The 22,312-nt window shown below is 33.1% G+C and overlaps 2 protein-coding genes across 2 annotated transcripts; one reads left to right on the top strand and one right to left on the bottom strand.

The window, feature by feature from the left end:
• Nucleotides 1–11,753: 11,753 nt before the first annotated feature.
• Nucleotides 11,754–12,533, bottom strand: LOC107849499. Its single transcript, XM_016694063.1, has 2 exons — nt 12,075–12,533; nt 11,754–12,014 (listed from the first exon to the last, which is right to left on the bottom strand). The coding sequence occupies exons 1-2, from the start codon at nt 12,531–12,533 to the stop codon at nt 11,754–11,756; spliced, it is 720 nt and encodes a 239-aa protein (XP_016549549.1).
• Nucleotides 12,534–19,093: 6,560 nt separating this feature from the next.
• LOC124889544 lies at nt 19,094–20,493 on the top strand. Its single transcript, XM_047401479.1, has 5 exons — nt 19,094–19,312; nt 19,451–19,507; nt 19,637–19,792; nt 19,883–19,936; nt 20,395–20,493. The coding sequence occupies exons 1-5, from the start codon at nt 19,094–19,096 to the stop codon at nt 20,491–20,493; spliced, it is 585 nt and encodes a 194-aa protein (XP_047257435.1).
• The last annotated feature ends 1,819 nt before the right edge of the window (nt 20,494–22,312 follow it).

Below are 22,312 nucleotides of genomic sequence, written 5' to 3'. Positions count from 1 at the left end.
GTTCGTCGAATTCAAGATGAGATTGATGTCGAAATTGATTATTGAAGTTTTCTGATGATGTTGTAAAGTTGTACTTGAAATTTGAGTTTGATTGGTTTGAATTTTACTAGTTTAATTTTGTATCCACCATTATTAAACCTTTAAAAAGCTTGAAGAAAAAAAAATGAGTTTGTTGAATTCATGGTTGATTCCAAATTGATTATTGAGATTTTCTAATGATGTTGTGAAGTTGTAGTTGAAATTTGAGTTTGATTGGCATGAATTTGGCTAGTTTATATTGAAATTTGAAACCCAAAAGTGAAGAACCCATACATGAGCAATGTTGAAGATTATAGATGACGGTGGGGTGGGTGAGGATGGAGTAGGGGGTAGGGGTGGGTGGGTGGGTGGGAATGTATGTGAAAAAAATATTTTTTAATATATATATATATATATGAAATTATTTTTAAAAAATACTTTTCTTGCGTGGCTCCGACGTGGCAATGACGTGGCACTGATTTGTCGGCGTGTGTGCACACTTTGTTGTGAGAGTGGTATTCAGTTTCGAAGGGTGAAATTAATACACTTTAAAGATGTTAAGGGGGATAAATAAACGGAAGTTAAGTTTAAGTGATAAAGTGAGTTTGAAGGACAAGTTCAGGGAAAAACATGTCATTTTCCTTTTAAGAATTACGTAAAAGAGAAACATGACATATAATTTGAGATGAATGGAATATATTTGTTTAGTTTCGTACTACTTAATTCTATTTAATGCTATTTACTGCTCTTTTCATTTTATGTTAATTGTCTATCTAGCTCAAAAAAGCTATCCCAAAAATAATTGTAAAGTTAAAATCCACTTCTCCAACTATAGTCTTCACATTAAAGAAATAATTTTGTCTTTTAATACTGCTCAAACTCTAAAAGAAATCATATTTTGTATTTTTTTTAATGGATGCGAAAAAAATATAAGTAATAGTTAAAACGAAACAAAGGGTGGAGTACTACATAGTTGTTTATAAAAATAATTAAGAGTACTACTTATCTTGTGTTTGAATATGCGATATGAAATCATAATTATTCAACACTACTAATTAATGATACTTGATCATACTCTTCTTATTATTATTCTTTTTCTTACTAATTTTACTTAACACTTTTTAATCCCACTAAATTAATAATCAAATTGTAGAAATTCAACTATACTGTTTAACTTGTATGCACTTAATTAGGAGTAAGGGGACCAAACCTTCCAACTCCTAAAATGGACAAAATTAAAAGATAAATTTAAAAGTTGGTAAAATTGGTTGGGAAACCAGTCTTTGTTTTGTGGTGAAATTGTATTATTGTAGACTATTTAGTAAATATCCAAATAAAACAATTTGCATGATTGAATTTTTTAGTCACTTGTCCCCATTGAAAATGATATTCTTCCTAACTCAATAAATGAGATAAATGAACCACAACTACTTTTTTATGGCTTGCAATTGAACAACTCAGAGTGGAGGTTGAGCTACTCACTACCACTAATGACAATATGAAATGCCACTCATAAAACTTTTTATTTTAGTAAGAAGTTATTTTCATTATTTTTAAGAAATATTTTAGTTAGAGAAAATGTTTTAAATTTTTTTTCGACTAATCAAATATGAAAAATTGAGAAACATCTTCCAAACACATTTCAAGATATAGCCAAATATATGCTGACATATTTCAAGATATAGGAAGATGTATAATATTTACGTCTCGAAATAAGCTCATAAGATTTTATCTCTCATGAAATTACATTTTTTTTCGGAATCATATTCACTATATATATTTTCTTGCATCTAATAGGATTTGCCCCTTTGACCAATCATTTTTTTATAGCATTTTCCAACACTATATGAATTGCCGGTGCTTTAGTGATGATGGTCTATCGAACAAATTGAATTGGGGTACCAAAGACTTAAAGCATATCGCACAGCTATTCATCTCTCTAGTCTAGTGTTTGCCATCTTCTTCTCCTTATATATATTAGTATCTGCAAACACAATAATATCATCTTGTGCCATAATAATATCCCTCTTATTAATATACAAGGCCAAACTCATTGGTGGTCCCTTAAACTTGGCACGAACTTTCACTTAGGCATCTCAAATTAGGCACCTCAAGTGAACGTTGTTCACTTTTAACACCTCAAGTAGCCATAAAGTGTGTCACTTTGACATTTTTTGTTGATTCAGCAAAGAGAGTGTACTACACTCGTTTTTAGGCGCGTTTTAGGGTATATAACATATAAATAAACCAATTATAAAAGGACATTTGACATTTTTATAAAAATAATTTTTCTATGATTAATTTAAATTAAAAAAAGAATTAATAACCCCACCCCACCCCCAAATCGTTGCTGCCACCTCCACCCCAAAATCGTCTTCTCCCATCCTCCCCCACCCCCTTCCATTAGTTTTTCACCATTTTTTCTTAATACAATTGATTTTTAATAATTTGGAAGAATGCAAGTTGGTGCAGATTCTAGATTTCTTCTTCTTCTTCTTCTCCTTCTTCTTCTCTCTTTCAACCATTAATTTTTCTTTTCTTAACACATCTATATTCTTTCATTTTATTGTCTGATTTTCAAGAAAATGGCAAAAATGGTCCATATGTTGGGATTTGACGAGACTATCATGGTGTTTTTAAGAAAGTGACAAAAATGGTCCATATATTGAGAAAATGACAAAAATAATTTTCATCGATAGAACAACAGTGTTTGCTATTGTTGGCTTGATAAATTTGTGCTATACGTTTTGAATTTGTTGAGAAATGAATTTGTTGTTGGCAAAAATGACTCCGAAGCGAATTTGTGCTGACGAAGCTCCGCTGTTGTCTTGGCGGAGGTGCGGTTGTTGGCTTGGTTGGCGGTTGGGAGGGAATGGAGAAGATGACTTTGGGGTTTGGGGAGTAGGGGTGTGGGTGGGGGAGGGCAAATGGAGAAGATGGCGGGAGGGGCTGCCATGTAGAGAAGATGACTTGGGGTGGGGGTTGCTGGGGGCATGGGTGGTGGTGGAGAAGATGACTTTGGAGTTTGGGGGGGGGGGGGGGGGGGTGTGGTGAGGGTTGGGTTGTCTGTTATAAAATTAAATAATTTTATAATTATTTTTTAAAATGCACGTGTCAGTAATTAATTGGTTCCTTTAATTTAATTGTGTGTATATATATTAATAAGTTGGATAATTATTAATAATCATGTATTTTGGCCTTTTTTTTTAAAGAAAAACTAATTGTGAATATAAATAATGATGTGGCAATTTAAATGAGTTGGCACAAATCAATTGACCGTTTTGTCCATGTTGGCAGCAAGTGCAGCACACACAATGTGCTGATTCAGTAAAAGGTGTCAAAGTGACACACTTTGTGGCTACTTGAGGTGTCAAAAGTGAACAACGTCTATTTGAAATGCCTAAGTGAAAGTTCGTGTCAAGTTTGAGGGATCACCGATGAGTTTGGCCTTAATACAATTAGGTACAAGCATAAGACAAAAAAAATATGCAAATTATTTTCATATTGATGAAAATACACTTTTGGTTTCTTGGTCAACTATTAAAACAATAAAATACAAATTTTATTCCCAAAAAAGATAGTCTCATTCCTTAAATTTTACGTATTTGTTTTGCTTTCCTTGTTAAAAATTACATAATTCAAATGATTGCAAGGCAAATAATTTCATAATTTTCAAATTCAAAATTATATACACTCGTGCATATAAGTTGGGAAAAATTAGCAAGAGTACCCATTTCCAAAATTATTTTGCCATTTACTTACTAAAATTATTTTTGATTTAATTTTTAGGGTTAGGATATAAAAAGTTGGAAAAAGTTTAAAAAGTGAGGCCCACAGGTGGACCAAGGGACCATTTTATCATTTTTAGAACTTTGCAAATTTAATATAATACACTAGCACCCTCCACTTATTCCAATATCCAAAAAACCCTCTCTCTCTCTCCTCTTCAATTCTCTCAACTCCCGCTTAAGAAACCTTCATCTCAAAATTGTCATTTCCGTTTCTTCTTCTTCTCCAGCAGCTAAGGGGTCGTTATTGCTTCGTAAGATTAGTTAAAATCAAGTTGCGATCATTTCTAGATCCATTTAAACGGGTTTCTTTGCTAATCGATTCTTAGTGATATAGAAATTTATTTATTTATTGAATTTGGTTGATTAAGGAATTTTGATTTAGTTCCGGTTTTGTTTAGCAAAAAAGTGTTGAATGGTGGGATAATCGTTATTTGAAGAGTTATTTTGGCATTTTAATTCAAACAATGATTTCTTTCTGTTCGTAGACCCGTGGTCTATGAAATCGACCCATGGTCTATGAAATCAGAATGCCCTAGATTGAAATAAATTTTTAGGCGTATGAAATTCTTTTAAAATATGGTTGCTGAAATAGTGGAAATTGAAAGATTAATACCTAATTAGTTTGATTAGGTGCATTAGTTTGATTTTTAAAAATTGTTGTGTTTTGATACTGCATGTTGGATTTTGGTTTCAGTTATTGATGTGTGTAGTGAACTGATTGATGATGGAAGAGTTATTTTGGCATTTTGATTCGAACAGTGACCTGCTTCTGTCCGTAGACCCGTGGTTTATGAAATGAGAATGCCCTACATTGAAATCAATTTTTAGACGTATGAAATTCATTTAAAATATGATGGCTGAAATAGTGAAAATTAAAAGATTAATAGCTAATTAGTTTGATTAGGTGCACTAGTTTGATTTTGATACTGCATATTGAATTTTGGTAGGGTATTTCTTAATTTTTTTGGGGGGTGGGTGAGTTTGTTTCATTTGAGCATTGAGTTATTTCTGTTGATAGACTTGTGGTCTATGAACTGAAAATGGGAGATTTGTTCTACAAGTGTAGATTATGTTGAAAATGGATAAAAAATACATCCTTTCTAAATGCAAAGCCAATACCGTTTCTAATTCTGCTGGTAGCAGTAGAAAAAAAAAAAGCTGAGGCAGTTGGAAATGTTTCAAAAAAGAAGAAAAATAAAGAGTTGGTGTCCGAATTAGATTCGAACTTAAAGGAGATAAGCGACTACGTCGATTTCGGTGACGATGTTGCCAAGCACAGTTCTAGTGGTGACAGTAAAGAGAGCGAAGATAGTGGAAGAAACAGTGATGATGGGGATAATGATCTCTTGTTCGTGCCATCTCTTTCAAGGTTCATTTCCATGGAGCGGTATGACCTTCGAACAATAATGGATGAGATCGGATCTTTTTCGGCATAGATATCAGTCAGATAAAAAATGACTGCTTATCGAGAATTCGAGCAAGTTCTTGTCGACCAAGAGTTGAAAAAAAGATTCAAGCAGTCCTATTTTGGACACCTGAGAGACCTGCCGAAATATCTCAAGTTCAATGGGCAGTTGGTCCATTATTTATTGTTGCGACGCATCAAGAATGATAAGATGCGTCACGAGATGTGGTTCTGTGTTAACAACAAGCCTGCCTGTTTTGGCTTGAAAGAATTTTGTTTGATCACGAGGCTGAACTGCTCATCATACACCAGTGAATCAAAATTGAAGAAGATGTTAGCAAAGGGGGAGAATTTTTGCTTTAAGGTGACGAAAAATAAAAACATTACGGCGGCCAACTTGCTACACCTGATCAGAGGGAATAAGCTGAACGAGGACCAAAAATTTAAATGTCATTTACTGTGGTTCTTGCACACCATGTTGCTTGCAAAAGATTCGACGAAGGTTGTCGACACGAAACTGATTCGAATGGTCGATTCTTTGAGTTACTTCGAGAATTATCCATGGGGGAAAAAGACATTTCAACTGACCCTGGACTATCTAAAGAAGAAAAGTGACCTGAAGAAGCAGAGGGAAGTATTTGATGAGAAGCAGAAGACATTTTATGCTCTATTAGGATTTCCCTGGGCATTTATGGTATCTAGCATAAACTCTTTATTGAGTTTATTGTAGATTCTTGTTTTAGTTTTACTATGTTATATACTTTGAGTTCTTTTTTCACTGATGTACTGCTTGTAGGTTTGGATCTACGAGGTCTTTACTCATCTTGAAAAATTTGCTGGAAAATCAACGGATGAGCTCTTTCCCATTCCCCGCATCCTCAGATGGCACACTATAAAAAGTGACCAGATAATCGAAGGCGACCCGTTCAAGTACAAAGAAAAAGTTACCGAGGTATGAACTTATTTTTTATTATGCATAATAATACTACTGTTGTATCGAATGTTATGTAATTGTTAATTGATATTTTGTAGAACGTGCAGCCGTACATCATCCCTACTCTTCGTGAGACGAAGATGGATTACATGATTTTCTTTGAGCCATATACGGACGAGGTGAAGAATAACGTCCTCGATGTCTTAAAGAAAGAGTTAGAAGGGGTGACTGTACTTAGTTCAAGTGAGGGCAGTGACGATGACAGGGATTTGGGTGGTACCCCTGTTGAAGTACGCGTTGGTGATGATGATACTCCGAGAACCTTTAAAGATGCAGCGGGCACCTCATCCCCCAAGGATCTTCATAAGCGTACTTCTGCGCTCGAAGAAGTGGTGTTGGATATGGCTGCCTATATTAGAGAGAAAAGACTGAAGAAAAAGTAACAAGATGAGCGACAACACGAGCAAGGTAACTTCATTCAATCAATAATTGATGTTGTTAATGAATTTTCAGCTTTAAATATCAGTAACACTTTGTAATATGATGATACAGTGAATGTGAACCTTCATGAATTGGAGAGGAATGAAGAAAAAGAAAAAATGAGCAAAATAAATGAGTTGGCCTCTGTTGTGGTGAGAGAGAAAAAAAAGAAGAAAAGAAGGATGAAGAAGAAGAAATGAAAGAAGATATGTGCCAAGAAGAAAGTCCAAAAGAAGCAGCTGCAGAAGCAGAAAAAGAAGCTGAAAAAGAAGCAGCAGCAGATGTTGAGAAAAAAGGAGAAGAAGGTGAAGAAGCACCAGTCGAAGAAAGTCCAAAAGAAAAAATTGCAGAAGAAGAAGAAGAAAAAGAAGCTAAAAAAAAAACAGCAACAGATGTTGAGAAAAAAGGAGTAGAAGGTGAAGAAGCACCAACCGAAGAAGCACCAGCTACTGCAGATACTGAAATAGAAGGAGAAGAAGGCGAGTATGAAGAAGCATCTGCAGCTGCTAAGAAAAAAAAGAGCCGAAGCTGACCAAAAAAATGTGGTCATGGATATCGTAGGTGAAATCAATAGTAACATTTGTGTTGATGAGGAAGACAGGGAAAAAGACATTTGAATGCTAATATTGTTAATGTGTTGTTGAATGATCAGTAGTTAGGATCGGACAAATATTTTTTTTATTTGACAAGTATGAAAGTTTAAGGATCTGTTGGTAGGATATTAGAAACATTCTTTTATTTTATGATAATGGTTATGATTCTGCACTGAATTTGTCTCTATCAAACTGATTAGTGGCATGGCCATTTGAATATGCAGGGTGTTCTCATAGTTAGTACAGTGTATGGTTGATGTCGTAGAATTCATACTTAATCTTTCGTAGACTGCATGTATGATCTATTATTACCATGTTGGTCGGTTTTAAGTCGACGTGTTGTTTGATCGACCATGGTTCTATCAAAAATAGTATTAAAATTATAGCAAAATAGAAGTATTATTATTTATTCAATATCACTACATCCATGTTACACCTTTCCAAAGAACGAATACTAGCATTATAGAACATAACATCATTTTTAGGTCATTCTCCCTTTCTTCGGCCAAAATTAATTTTTGTTTTAGTTGATTCCTCTCTATTTTGGTGTCATGTAGCAACACTTTAAAGTGATCCCTTTGTTTTTCGGCTTCTTTGAACAAAGTCATGAGAAAATCTTTATTTTATTCGCATTGTTGGAGCTTTTGTAGTAGATTAAATTTTGCCAAGCCTTGAAAATTTGATGTCTCGGGTCCCAAACTCAACATTGATGGACTGGTTGGAGGTGATAGCTCATCAAGCCATTTAAAAAATGAGCATGCGTCATTATCCTAGAAAAAATAATACTTACATAACGACTAACTTAACTTCATAAAAAAGACACACATAGCTCACCTTCGCAACTGCACAATTATAAAATTTGCGATCTGGATTTGAGTCCGTGCGTGACGTCCTCAGGACAACTGCATTCTCACAATGACAAATTAAAATATTTTTAGAATTAGATGTTTGAGAGGTTTGAGACATTGTAGAATTTTTAAAAATAAAGCAAAGCGAATGAAATAAAATAATGAGGGATGACCGACCTTATATATGAAGTAAAAATGAAGTGTTGACACTGATGGATTATAAAAGTAATCGTTTATTATCGTTGGAGAAGTAATTTTATTTTTTGAACTGGTGGTGGCACTTAATAGACCGTCGTAGATCATGACCTATGTTATCCATCGATTTTTCTAGTCTACCGTAGACTTATACCTTCTATAGTGCATCGATTGATCTTCTGATTACATAAGTATGCGTAATCATGTAAAAAATATACTTGGGGTTTTAGAGTCCATCGATAAGACTGGTCTACCATAGACTTATACCTTTAGATGTGCACAGATTGATATCATAAGTATAAGTATGCGTATGTGCACTGCCATAGACCGTCACTTGGATGTAGTTAAAAAATGAATATATAAATTAAAAATAAATGTAGTGTTGATTTCTACACATGTGAGTGAGTGTAAACAAGACACACAATCATATTAGAGCTTGTGCAAAGTTAATTAAGGAGTGTGTGAATGGATGGTGGTTGAATGTTCAATATGCTAGAGTAATGTGTGCCAAAGCACAAGTATGTATTAAGGATATATATTGTATTTGATGACTACACATTCCACATACTCCTTCCATCACCACCCCTAAATCAAAATAGTGTGTGGAATGGATAGTGGTTGAACAATCATCATCCTCAATACAATATATATCCTTAATACATACTTGTGCTTTGACAAACATTACTCTTAGCATATTGAACATTCAACTACTACCTATCCACACACTCCTTAATTCACTTTGTACAAGCTCTAATATGATTGTGTGTCTTGTTTACACTCACTCACATGTGTAGAAATCAACACTACATTTATTTTTAATGTATATATTCATTTTTTAACTAGATCTAAGTGACGGTCTATGGCAGTGCACATCGATCAACGTGGTCTACACATACTTATGATATCAATCGATGCACATCTAAAGGTGTAAGTTTACGGTAGACCAGTCTAATTGATGGCTAACATAAGACATGATCTACTACAGTCTATTAACCGTCACCACCAGTCTATAGACCAGACTAATCGATGGACCCTCAAGATTATCTATTTATTTTAATTATATTGTTCCACCAACCCCAAAATATGTTATTATCTATTTAAATTATTTTTTAATTTAATTATTTTGTTCCACCAGCCCCAAAATATGTTATTGTCTATTTAAATGATTTTCATTTTAATTATTTTGTTCCATCAGCCCCAAAATATGTTATTGTCTGTTTAAATCATTTTTAATTTAATTATTTATTCCACCAGTCCCAAAATAAGTTATTGTCTATTTAAATGATTTTTAATTTAATTATTTTGTTCCACCAGTCCTAAAATATGTTATTGTTTGTTTAAATTATTTTTAATTTAATTATTTTGTTCCATCAACCCCAAAATATGTTATTGTCTGTTTTAATTTAACCGGTGACGCATCGACTCACATTGTCTACGATAGACTACTATACAAGGTCGATGAAAGACGGAGTTTGTGATTCAGGATAGACTATATATCACTTTTTACAGAAACTTGAAATTAATCAAGTCAAACTACAGTACTATTAATTGAACGAGACATACATATTTAAAATTTGTGTTTGTACAGAAGAATAACCGCCACAAGAAAAAAAAAAGAATCATAACAAATGTGGTAAACATACCGTTCAAACAGAAATTGTTCATTAAACTGAAACTGAAACTTACATTAAACTTGTTCATTGCATTACTTGATAAAATTTACAGCAAAAAGGGGGAAATGGAAGAAGCTTTCTTCTAACAAAGTCCTACTGAGAAAGCTTCTTCAACAATGAACAAACCAACAAAAACTTAACAACATAAACAAAAAAAAATAGTAAACTAAATTATGGGGATGATGGGGGGTGATGTAGTCTTTGCCATCCATTCCAAGACACTCTAGAATTGCTCGGAGAAAACGAGCAATTCGTCGAAGCTCACACTTCAAGTAACGGCGATCTTCTCCCAGGCCGTAGAATAGCCAATAAAAATTATTTCGAAGTAGAAGAAAATCGTAGTGACGAGGAAGAAATCATCTGATTGGGCGAAGGAAAATTCTGCGACCAGACATGATTTCTGGTGTTTGGGGGAAGAAGAAGAGGGTTTCTGATGTTTTGGGTTTAGGGACAAGTGAAGGGTTACATAGAAATAGGGCATGTACTTATAGACCTATAGATGACGTCTTTTCATATATTGAACCAATGATCAATAGACGCGTGTGCGAATAGAAAATGTTTGGTTTGCGTATACCAGCTGTTTTTCTTGAGAACAGATGTGTTTGCAGCTTTTAATTAATTGAGAACAGAGAATAATGATTCAAAGTATCTATTAGAAAGATATGGCGGTATAAATACCTACATAGTGTGTTTGATGATTAATCATATAATAAATATATATTATTTAATAGACCGCATTAAATATATATACCTAGAATGTATGTAGTCTATCATAGACAAAGATTTAAGTCGATAACAACTGAACGTTAAATTCTACTGAAATGTACATTTATACACCAAAATAGCAGCTTTATAACTGAAGCAAAATAAAGCCTATCTATGATTTGTTGGTCATGCTACACGTGGTTATTTTGTGCCCAGATTTCTTGAATATTGAACACCTATTCCTCCTTTTGGACTTGAACGTCTCACCGACGCCCGTAGTGCGTTTGACTTTCTTCCTTCCGAGTTTGGGATCGTAGGGGGTGGAGAAATTTTAGTGTCTAGCAATTCCTGTGGCACATTCTATTCGGCCTCTGGAGGGACAACATTAATTACTTCCGAGTATGCGAGGAGATAACTTCCAGCTTTATAAATTGGCGAAAAATACTCATAGATGGAGTTTCCATAACCTACGCCATCGCCATACTTTGCTCGCAAAGCTTCCATCGCCATACTTTGCTCGCAAAGCTTCCATCACATGTTCGCACAGCATTTTCACCAAGTCAAATTTCCAACAAGAACAACTCTTCTCCAAGAGATTGACCTTGGCAGTAACACCATTGCTGAACACCGTGTACTCGTCGAGAACCCCATTTGGATTAGTCACATATAAGGAATCGCTCGCACTCTTGTTATCCCTTAGGATTTTTTCCGCACAAGGCACAAATATGTTCTTTTTACCATCGACATAGGCATACCGCTTCCTAAACTTTTCACCAAATTTTTTAGCAATTGAGTTGAATATGTACGACACGGGGTACTCCCATTCATCCATCGAAACCGAGTTGAGCGACACGGCGATATTTGTGGTTATTACATCGTACCTATTACCCGAGAAGTGTGCTCTACTCCATTTTTCAAAACCAAGCACATTTTCAAGGACATGTACTGCCTCAGGGCAATTATACTTTAATTCCTCAAAATTCTCGCTAAACTTATCAAGAAAATACGCCTTTGTCGCTGCGTACAATAAATAAAGATGTTCTCTACAGTGTTGATTTACACGGAGATTTTCAGCGAGGTGTCTCATGCAAAGTCCGTGATGTGCACGACTTTATACACGAGAGAAGGCATTAGCGATGCTAATGTGCCTGTCGGAGATAACACATAGATCTGGTTCATCTTCTACGATAAACTTCAATTTCTGGAAGAAGAAGGTCCAAGAAGTATCGTTCTCTTTATCGACGACACAAAAGGCAATTGGAAAGATGTGATTTTCAGTGTCTTGTGCAACTGCACTCAGCAACATGCCCTCGTACTTTCCATACAAATGTGTGTCATCGACTGCAATTACCTTTCTCATGTGGGCATATCCCTGTATGCAAGCTCTGAATGCTAAGAAGTAGTAAACGAACAATTCATCAATCTAGTTTACCATGATAGAGTAGAAAGACCCTGAATTCAATAAATCCACCATGTGTAAAAAAATAGGCAAGCAAGCATATCCGTGCTCCGGTGTCCCGCGAATGATGTTCTTTGTAATTACACTTTCTTTCCAATACATCCAGTAGTTTGCGTGGCAATGCAACTCCTTGAACACAATCCTTTGAATTACACTTATGCTTGGACCCTTTCCATCCCGAAAATGATTTACGCATAGTGAAGCAATCAATTCGGATGACATTTTCTTGTGCTTGCGGGTGGCGTCTTCAACATCGCACGTGTGCACCCCGACATACTTGTATATTTGAAATCTTTTTGAGGTTTCATACTTCCTTGCCCACAACAACCAGCCACAACCAGGAGATAGACATTTCGCCTTCAACAATTTGGTGTAGCTCTTCTCCATACGATAATCAAAAGATTGCCTCACCACTGCTCCATCTAGTAGCATTTTCAGCTATTTTTTGTCGGCAAATATTTGATCACGATAGAAATTAGTTCCGTCGGAGAAGGAATGTACTGGTTGGGATCCCGTTCTACAGTCTTCTTCCGCATCTTGTGAGTTCGATGAAACGTCTTCCATATGCACACAGTCATCTTCCATATTCATGGAATGATCGCCATCGCTCTCGTAATCATTCAAATCATTGTCGATTGTTCGGCACCGAGGTAGGAACGGTGATGAATTCATCGGTCCTTCAAAGGACCTGTCAACTACATTTATCCTCAAAATAAGCCTAAAGCCATCTGCATCAATATCAATTATGTAGAGAGACACACGTGCATCATTATTTATGATCGTAGGATTCACCTTTTCCCTCGAATGCATTAGATAACTAATCACCACGTTGCTCGACGCGCAATCTAGATCCCCACTCTACTTTACGCTTGCAACCAATTCGTCGTATGAACTGTTGCAGCGAACAGAAATGGGCAGTGTCTCCTTGGTAAAACATCTACATTTCCAACCTATGGGAGTATTCAACCATTCTCCCATAAAATCACCTGCAACCAGAACAAATTCTGCAACAGACATCCTAGAATTAACCTTTGGTCGACGGTAGATTAAGCTTAGGGTCTATGTCGGGATGTATGCACGGTCGATGAATTATGATGACGGGTCTATAACTGCACAGATATCCGTACAGAAACTTGAAATTACAAATATTGCTTCTAATCAACAGTCGTTGGGTTTATGGAATAGAGAAATGAACTTAGAGTCGCCTCAGTTATTGTAATGTACTTCTAAAGAGTTTTTAACTGATGTGACTGATTTAAAGCTTTTTAACAATGAAGGAAAGTGTGTTTGAGAAGATAACAAACTAATGGGGTAAAATGGATGCAATGGACGAGCTTATGAGGTTTGTGGACTGATTTACAGCTGATCGCCGAAAAATAATGCCGGAAAGGACGCCGGAATCGGAGCTTTTTTGGAGGGAAAGAACCACCTTCTATATTTAGCTTTTGGATTTTTTTTTATATATTTTTGGAAACCTAGATATTTTATAATGGTGGATGATGGAGTGGGTTAAAGTGTATTATTAAAAACTTGGGGATGAATTTGTTGAGTTAGAAATATTGGGTTAAAATATAGTAATAAAAAGCTTGTGGGTGAATTTATTGAGTTGGATAAATTTGTGATGATATGAATTAAATAGGGTATTTGGCAAATTTTTCATAACTTTTTAATAAACCACAAAATAATTTTCAAAAGACCCTTTTTGGCATACTTCCCCATATAAGTTAACCTTTTCTATATGCTCACAATTTTGATAATTAAATAATTATAAGTTTAAGTACTTGGACACAGTACCGATACGTGCACCCGGTGTATACACCAAGTCAATACATGCATGCCATGTGCTTGAATTTAAAGTTCATGTTACTTAACCATGATTAATCAACATGTAGTATTTTACTTAATTTAATTATATAACCATGATAAAAACTATTAGTTTAGTATACACCGGGTGCGCGAAAGTTTTTTCCGTACCAACACCAACTTTTTGGTAATCCTTTACGAATCAAAACTCTACTTCCTTCTTTGTCAAAAAGTTTTACTCATAATATTTATTTAAAAATGAAATCACTACATTAACAATAAACCCTAATTTCAATAGAAGGTTTCAAGTTTTGTTCTTCGTTAAAGCAATACTCCTATTTTATATATTGGAAATTCATGTCCAAGAGGAAATACGTAGCAGGCTATCTGTGAAGTCTCTTCTACGTTTCAAGTGTTTTTCGAAATCTTGGAGGACATTAATTTCCGAACCTTACTTTTAAGAAGAAGCATCTCAATCATGCCAAGAATCACGATTCCTCAAAAGTGCTTATCAGCCAAATAGGTGATTTTGTTGGTTATGATGAAGCTTATTATCATCCTTTTACCTTTTACAAATCTTCTTTATCCTCGGTTCAACTTGTTAAGGATATACAACGACTTGATTGGCCTTTAAAATGTACTAAAGCTATTCATGCTAGGGTTTGTTGTTGTTGCGATGGCTTGTTTCTCATCCAGATTTGGAGCAACTCCGAAGAGAAATATCCTTCGATATTATTGCCATGGAACCCCGCCATCACAAGAGAATCAACAATACTTTCTCGTTCAGAATTGGAGCCGGCCAGTAGAATTTTCTCTTTACGGATTAGGATATGATGCGACTAGTAATGACTACAAAGTGTTAGGGTTGATGGGTTTTCTGATACACGCGATGATATTCTCTCGTACTGAAGAAAAGTGGTGCCTGGAAGAAGATTGATGAAACATCATATAGTTCATATGACTAATCATCTTATAACAAAATGCACGGTCTGGCATTTGTACATGGAGCACTTCATTGGATAGAATGGAAATCAACAAGGTGCATTTTGGTTTCATTTAATATTTCGAATGAGATGTGTGGAGAGATACCATTACCCGTGAAAATCTCATTAGGTATATACGCGGGTGTATGAGTGTTAGCTAGGAGGAATGCTTTTTGTTCATTGTAACGAGGATAAAACTTTTCATTTATGGGTAATGAAAGACTGTGGTGTCAATGAATCGTGGATTAAATCACTTACCCTATCAAATAATAGTGGGATTTCTTCTTTCAGACCGATATGTAGGTTTTCAAATGGTGAAGTTCTGTTTTACTGCCTCACAGGTAATAGAACTGTATTTAGGACATCCAATGGGTCATTCAGATTAAGCAATCAAAAATGGCCGTTAGATGAGACTGATGATGATGTTGACAATGTTGATGATGATACTGATGATGATGTTGACAATGTTGATGATGATACTGATGATGATGTTGACGATATTGATGCAGTCACCCGGTTTTGTTAACACAGAAAGTTTGATCTCTCCAAAATTGAATTGTGTATTGACCGTTTGAATTATAGTATAATACATATGGTTCTCATTACTATTTACTATTTAGTTCTGTAAGATTGAGATACTTTTTCATGTCATTATTCCTATCATGTTAAAAATTAATTCAAAGTCTAGTTTTGTACATTAATTTCTTTTCTTCTAAGGTATTTTGATTAGATTTTTCCATTTTAGCATTTTACCTAGGAATAATTATGTCAAACAATCTGGTAGTACCAATATAGAGGAATTGAAGAATAGCCCAAAATCTACGTTACAATTATATAATCCAAAATTGATTTGCTTATAAGTGAAAACTATCCTTTTCTGATGATTCCTCCTCCTTTTCTTTCTTCATTTACATTTTTTTCTAAAAAAAAGGGCAGAACTTTTTTTTGTCGACGGCAACTGCAAATTGTAAGCTTTGAATCTGTAATATCTAGTTCAGTTTGCTTCGTCGTCATTCAATTTTAATTAATTGATTTGTTTAATTACTCCGTCTTATGTTAATAGGGCAGAATTGGTTCAACCATCGTTGAAGTTCGAATCTTCAAAATTTGAGAATTGAATTTTCGTAGAGAAGTTTTGTATTGAGTATGACTACAAACGATCAATTATGTATGGAGGAGTCCAAATCTGAAATTTTAGATGATTTGGTGTAGTTTTAAGGGGTTTTTTTTTGGATGGATTGGTGTTTGAATTCGAGAAAGAAGACGAAGTTCATTTATACATACATACATATATATATATATATATATATATATATATATATATATATATATATATATATTGAATATTGTTGTATATACAATACAATCTCTTTATTTGAGTGCTTTCTTCTTCCTCGCCATTTTATACACACTTATACAATGTAGATACATTGTTTAAACATTATATATACATATGTACATATTTGTATAATTATGTATATTATTGAATAATTGTATATATAACACTATTCAAAATTATAAGGGGTGTATAATACACACATATATAATACTAAACAACACTATACACTATTATACAAAAAAAAAAAAAAAAAAAATTTATCTTCTTCCTTGAATTCAAGCATCAAATTAATTCATTCGGGTCATTATAACTGAAACTATGTCACACACTGTACATACGCACTCTTAATTATTATAGCTTATTATCACCACTATATATGTTGGTAATTTTCAATAGTCAATTTAAAATGAAAGAATAAGTTTCCTAGTTAGTTATTCAATCATATTCCCTAATGGACTATACAGGTATTGGGTGTGTGACATGCTTCGTGTTGTAGTACAAAGACACTGAGTTAAGAAGATGAAATGGGCTATAGATAGAAATGTGACATTTTTAGTCCATACAATTGGATCATCTTTGATAATGTAATATATACTATATTTTGTAATGAAATATTAGTAGTTGCACTTCTTTTTTAATTTTCATCTATTTTTTTTCATAAATCTTTTAGAACTTTGAATTAAATAATTCAATTCATATTAATAAAAAAAGTTTATATGATAACATCCAAAGTAATGTATTGCAAGCATATGACTAACATCTTATTAACTCCAATTAATTCTTGATTTTATAAATAATAGTTATTATGTAGTGATAAAACTAAAATATATGAAACTACGTGAAAACTACCTGGCAATACGTCACCAGATAAAAGAAGATAAAAGCATGGAAAAGCTTGTACAATTCAGAATATATATTCTTAAATATATTACAGAAATATAAATTCAAATAATAAAACCCTAAAACCTGATGAAATTAAGGAAAACCGTACAAGATCTAAATACAAATTGAAATCAGAACATATTACAGATATATAAACTCAGTATATATCTTAAACCAAGACTCAAACTCAATTTTGTTAAACTTTAGACCTTCCACGTTGGATAAAGAGTCCATAGGCCAATTTAATAATGTGTGGCCCATTTAATAAAGATATATTACGAGATATGAAAAAAAAAAATGTTATATACACAGGAAATAACGGTAATAAATGGTTGATATGATGTCATATGTTATTGGTTGTAAAATTTTGAGTATATTTGTATTATTTGTTTGAAATGAGAAAATGATTAAAATGGATGGTAGATAAACTAGTTTCTTAGTGCTCGTTCGTTATGAGGTTCGTTATGAGGTTAATTCATCTCGAGATTAATTTGGAATAAACTTATTTCATGTTTGATCAGAATAAAATGCTATCTGCGATAATTCATTCTGGTAGTACTCTCCGTTCAATAATAATACTTGTTCATGTTACTAAAGATATATATTCAAGGATAGTTGTTCAATTTAAAAACCAATGCATAATTTATTCATTTACACCCATTTTACCTTAAGTTGTCAAGTATTTATTCTTCTTCTTAAGTCTATGCTAATTGTACTAAAAGGGAATCTTAGTAGCTTAGTTGGTTAGTTACCTGAACTTCCACTTTGTTGGTGAGGGTTTGATTCCCCACATTTTAATCCTCTCCCCCATTCCCCTTCCCCTGTCCCCAATTTAAAAAAAAAAAAAAAAAAGAGCTAATTGTACTAAAACATACCCCACAAGTCAACAAATCACTACTCCAAAATTGTTTTTGCAAAATAATTATGGAGTAGCGATTTGTTGTCTTAATTGAATTGTGCACCTTTGATTTCTTTATTTGTAAATATTCATAAATTTATCATAAAAATTAACCATTTCCCTACTTAATTATTCTAATCTTATGCTAAATTAGTAATGTTATTTCATGTTCTATGATAATAAAGTTCTATACATAGTACAATATCACATATCTTTTAGATACAAGGAAAACTAACTAATTCAAAAGAAAAAAAAAAAAAACTAAATAAGACAACCATTTAATGACTAAATAATAAATTACCATTTTCGTTAATGAATTTCCAAATTTGACTACATGGACTTTGGTTATCTAGAGGTCAATCAATATCCAATTAAATTAAAAAGAAATCTTCAAAAATGAAATAATTTGTTCATTTTGGTCAAATAAGTAATCTCCTTAATTTTGACAATATCATTACATTAGTTCACTCCTTTTTCCTCCATAAAAAGTAAAAATATAAAAACATAGATAAATTTCTATATAAGTTTTTAAAGAAAATCCTAATCAAGTATAAAATCAATAACCTTTTAATAAACAATCCTGTATGAAGAAAAATTCAACTTCAAAAAAATTAGTGAATCAAGTAGGTGATGGTTATTTTTTTTTCATATATAAACATTTTTATGATGATTTTTAGTCTCTAAATGAATTTATTTTATTTTATGTAGAAAATGAAAATGAACCGAAGGATTATATATCAATTTTTGTTGATGATTTTTCTATGTTCGAGTTATGATGGAGTTATAGGAACAAAATTGTCCAAACAAGAAGATTTAGAGTTGGAGAAGCAATTAAAATTGCTAAATAAACCAGCAATTAAAACAATTAAGGTAATATTGATAATATTCTTCGTCATTTTGATATAATGTTAGTCAGTAATATTTTTTTTATATCAGCAGACTAAATATGGTGATATATATGATTGTGTGAACTTCTACGAGCAACCTGCATTTGATCATCCTTTTTTGAAGAATCGCAATTACTATCCTCAGGTTCGATTTTAATATACATCCTCTTACAATCGATTTTTATTTTTCCAATGTGGAAATGAGTACTAAATTGTCGAAAGAAATTTTGGATGAACAGATGAAACCATCTTGGTTTATGAAAGAGAGTGCCTCCGCTAGACCAACAAGTAACCAGTTATCAAGAATTAAATGTCCAGTCGGAACTGTTCCTATCAGAAGAACCACCAAAGAAGATTTTATTAGACGTAAACTTATGCCACCACCAGAAGATATCATGGTCAATAGTTTTTTTACAGATGTAAGATGTATGTATTTTTTAAGTTGACAAAATTATATTATTGCTCATTTATGACTTTTAAACAAGACATTAAAAAATCCATTGCTACCATAAACTAGATTTAACATTTTATTATAATATATTTTGTATTTTTTTCAGAGGGAAAACTCTCTTGATTCAAAAAGAAGAAGAATTAAACCTTTGAAAGGGTACAAGGTACAAATCATGATTTTTCATTTAAATTTTTAGATTGACACTACAAAATTTTCTTTTATAATGACAAATTGATTAAAGGAATTAATAAATTTAATTATCGATCGTATATATAATGTTTATTATCTTCAGCTTGCAACTGTTTTTACTAAAGATGATCCAAATAACAAATTTGGAGGAGCCTCGATGACAACTAATGTATATAATCCTCATGTTGAACGTGAGCAACATAGTGCATGTCGAATGAAAATGACTAAAGGAACGAATGTTATACAAGTCGGTTGGAGAGTAAGTGAAAAAAAACTTTTCCTATCTACATTAATAGAGAAGTGACCTACCATTTTATCTACATTTATGTTAAGTTTTTTTATGATTTAGGTTGACCCTATCTTGTATGGTGACAATTTGACTAGGTTATTCATACATTTCGAGGTAAGTCCTTAATTATTTAGCTTTTAAAATATTGAGATAAGGCACTATTATCTCGAACTATAACTAAAGTTTCTGCGACATGACCTTTTATGGGGTTCTATTACCTCCCTAAATACATAATTTTACTGTATTATTGTCCATCTTTTGTGCTTACGTGACACCTTTTTACGACTCGCGTTAGCAAAAAAGATGAATTATAATGGAGCAAAATTGAGTTTGGGGTTTGGGGTTGGGGTGGGGGGTTGGATGACTCGTCGTCCACATTCTTTGGAAACGAAAGACTCCAAGCCTGCGAGTATTATAATCTTATAAGGAGATTACTAGAAAGCGAAGGAACAGAAAAAGCAGGCGGCAGAGAAAGAGACACGGAGGAAGAAGGGACACTATTGGAAGACCATTAGCACATTTTTTAGTACTCCTTGAGCTAATCCCTTATTGTTTCTGAGCATTGAGCTCAGGAATACGTTATCGGCCCTCCTGTCGCAATGGTGTGGGGCGTCAAAGGCTGTTACCCTGTGGCCAACTCAAAGGAGCTAAAGTTCGACACAGAGTTTTGACTCTTATATTTGAGAATATAAGGAGTTGGGGCAGATTGAAGTGATTTAAATAGATTGAAGTGATTTAAATAAAGTGTCACCATAACCCTAAGAAAACAAGATTGGGTTTGTGTAGTATATGATTTGCATTCTCGAAACTCCACTCGTTCTCTCCTTTCTTTCGCCTAAATAATTTTATTGCCACACTCCACTCGCCTCCAAAAACTTATTCCGTTCGCCTACAAAACCACCTTGCTGGTCGAGATTCTCCTTTCTCAGAAAAAGAGCCTTTAACCAAAGTAAAAGCTAAGTTTTATCGTAGCAACTTTGGTTATATATAGTTGGAAAAGATAATAGTGCTTTTTATCTCTTATATATTTCATAACTATTTTTGCTCAATTTTTCAGTCATATAATCTTTTCATATTTTAATAATTTCAGGATGGTTATGGTAGTGGTTGTTTCAATTTGTTATGCCCTGGATTTTTTCTTATAAACACAGAAATAAATATAGATGGACCATTTGAACTTGTTTCAGAACGTGGAGGAAATATAACTGAGATTGGACTATCAATAAACTGGGTAATTTTTTTATTATTATTATTATTTATATTAGGCAACTTTCGATATAAATATTATATATCTTACTTATAAATCGTATTTCATTATTGATAGGACCAACAAGAAGGAAATTGGTGGTTGTCTTCTACCCAGTCTAATGCGCCGATTGGTTTTTGGCATCGAGAAGTGACTTTGCGTATTTTGCGACAAAAGTTGAATGGGGTGGGTTGGTATATAGTCCACCGGGAGTACGTGAACCTCCTATGGGATCGACCTTTTTTCCTATTAAAAAAGATAATTATGATGCATTTTGCAAAAATCTAACACTTTTAAATCATAAACGTGCACACATTAATTTTGTAAGTGATCAATTACCAATATATTTAGATAATCCTGATTTGTATAATGTCATAAATATTGATGGTGCAATGTATTATGGTGGACCTGGTGAGCCATGGACATAAATAATAATGCAAAAAATTAGTGCAACATTTTATTTAATTTGTCTTCTTGCTTTTTTTTTCTTTTTTTTTTTTATCCTTGTATGTGATATTTGACGAAGTATATTTTCAATTAATTGAGATGTGTATTTTTTACCTTTTTGAGCATATTTTAGAAATTTTTAATCATCGTCACATGGATAATATAAATTTAACATAAGCTTTTGTATTATTGAGTAGTGGAACTGTAGGTATTTATGATAAATTTGTGAATATTATTGTTCACAAGTAAAAAATAAATAAATAATGAACGTTTTAACTAATGTTAAATATATTTCGTCAATTATTATAAGGACCAAATTCGAATTATTAACTTACAATATTTTTTCTCTCTCTCGTATTGTCTCCATTGAGAGAAAATGAAAGTAGAAGAAGATATCCAATCTAATTATTCCTTAAAATCACAATTAAGTACTTAATGATAAGGTACAATTTTGTATCTAAGAGAATCAACTATCAAATCATAAAGTAATTCAAGATATCAATATTCAAATTCTCAAATATCAAGAAGCTTTTCCAAAGCTAATCCAAAATAATCCATTGATTAGTTAATTTCGTCCAACACATATATCATGAAATTTCATGTGTCACGGTTGCGGAAAGTGGAGAAAGTCGAAAGTCTTCGATTACCTTTTGAATCAAAGTACAGTACACTTCTTGTTGGTGTAATATACCACAATTATAATCAATGATTACAATTGAAAAATAAAATGAATAAAAGTGAAGAAAATAAAATAATCTTCTTCTTAGATGAGGCGCTGATATCTCGCTCTCTTTAAG

The sequence above is a fragment of the Capsicum annuum genome, chromosome 12 (genome assembly GCF_002878395.1).
Source record: "Capsicum annuum cultivar UCD-10X-F1 chromosome 12, UCD10Xv1.1, whole genome shotgun sequence".
Classification (NCBI taxonomy): Eukaryota; Viridiplantae; Streptophyta; class Magnoliopsida; order Solanales; family Solanaceae; genus Capsicum; species Capsicum annuum.
This window is presented reverse-complemented; position numbering and strand designations above follow the sequence as displayed.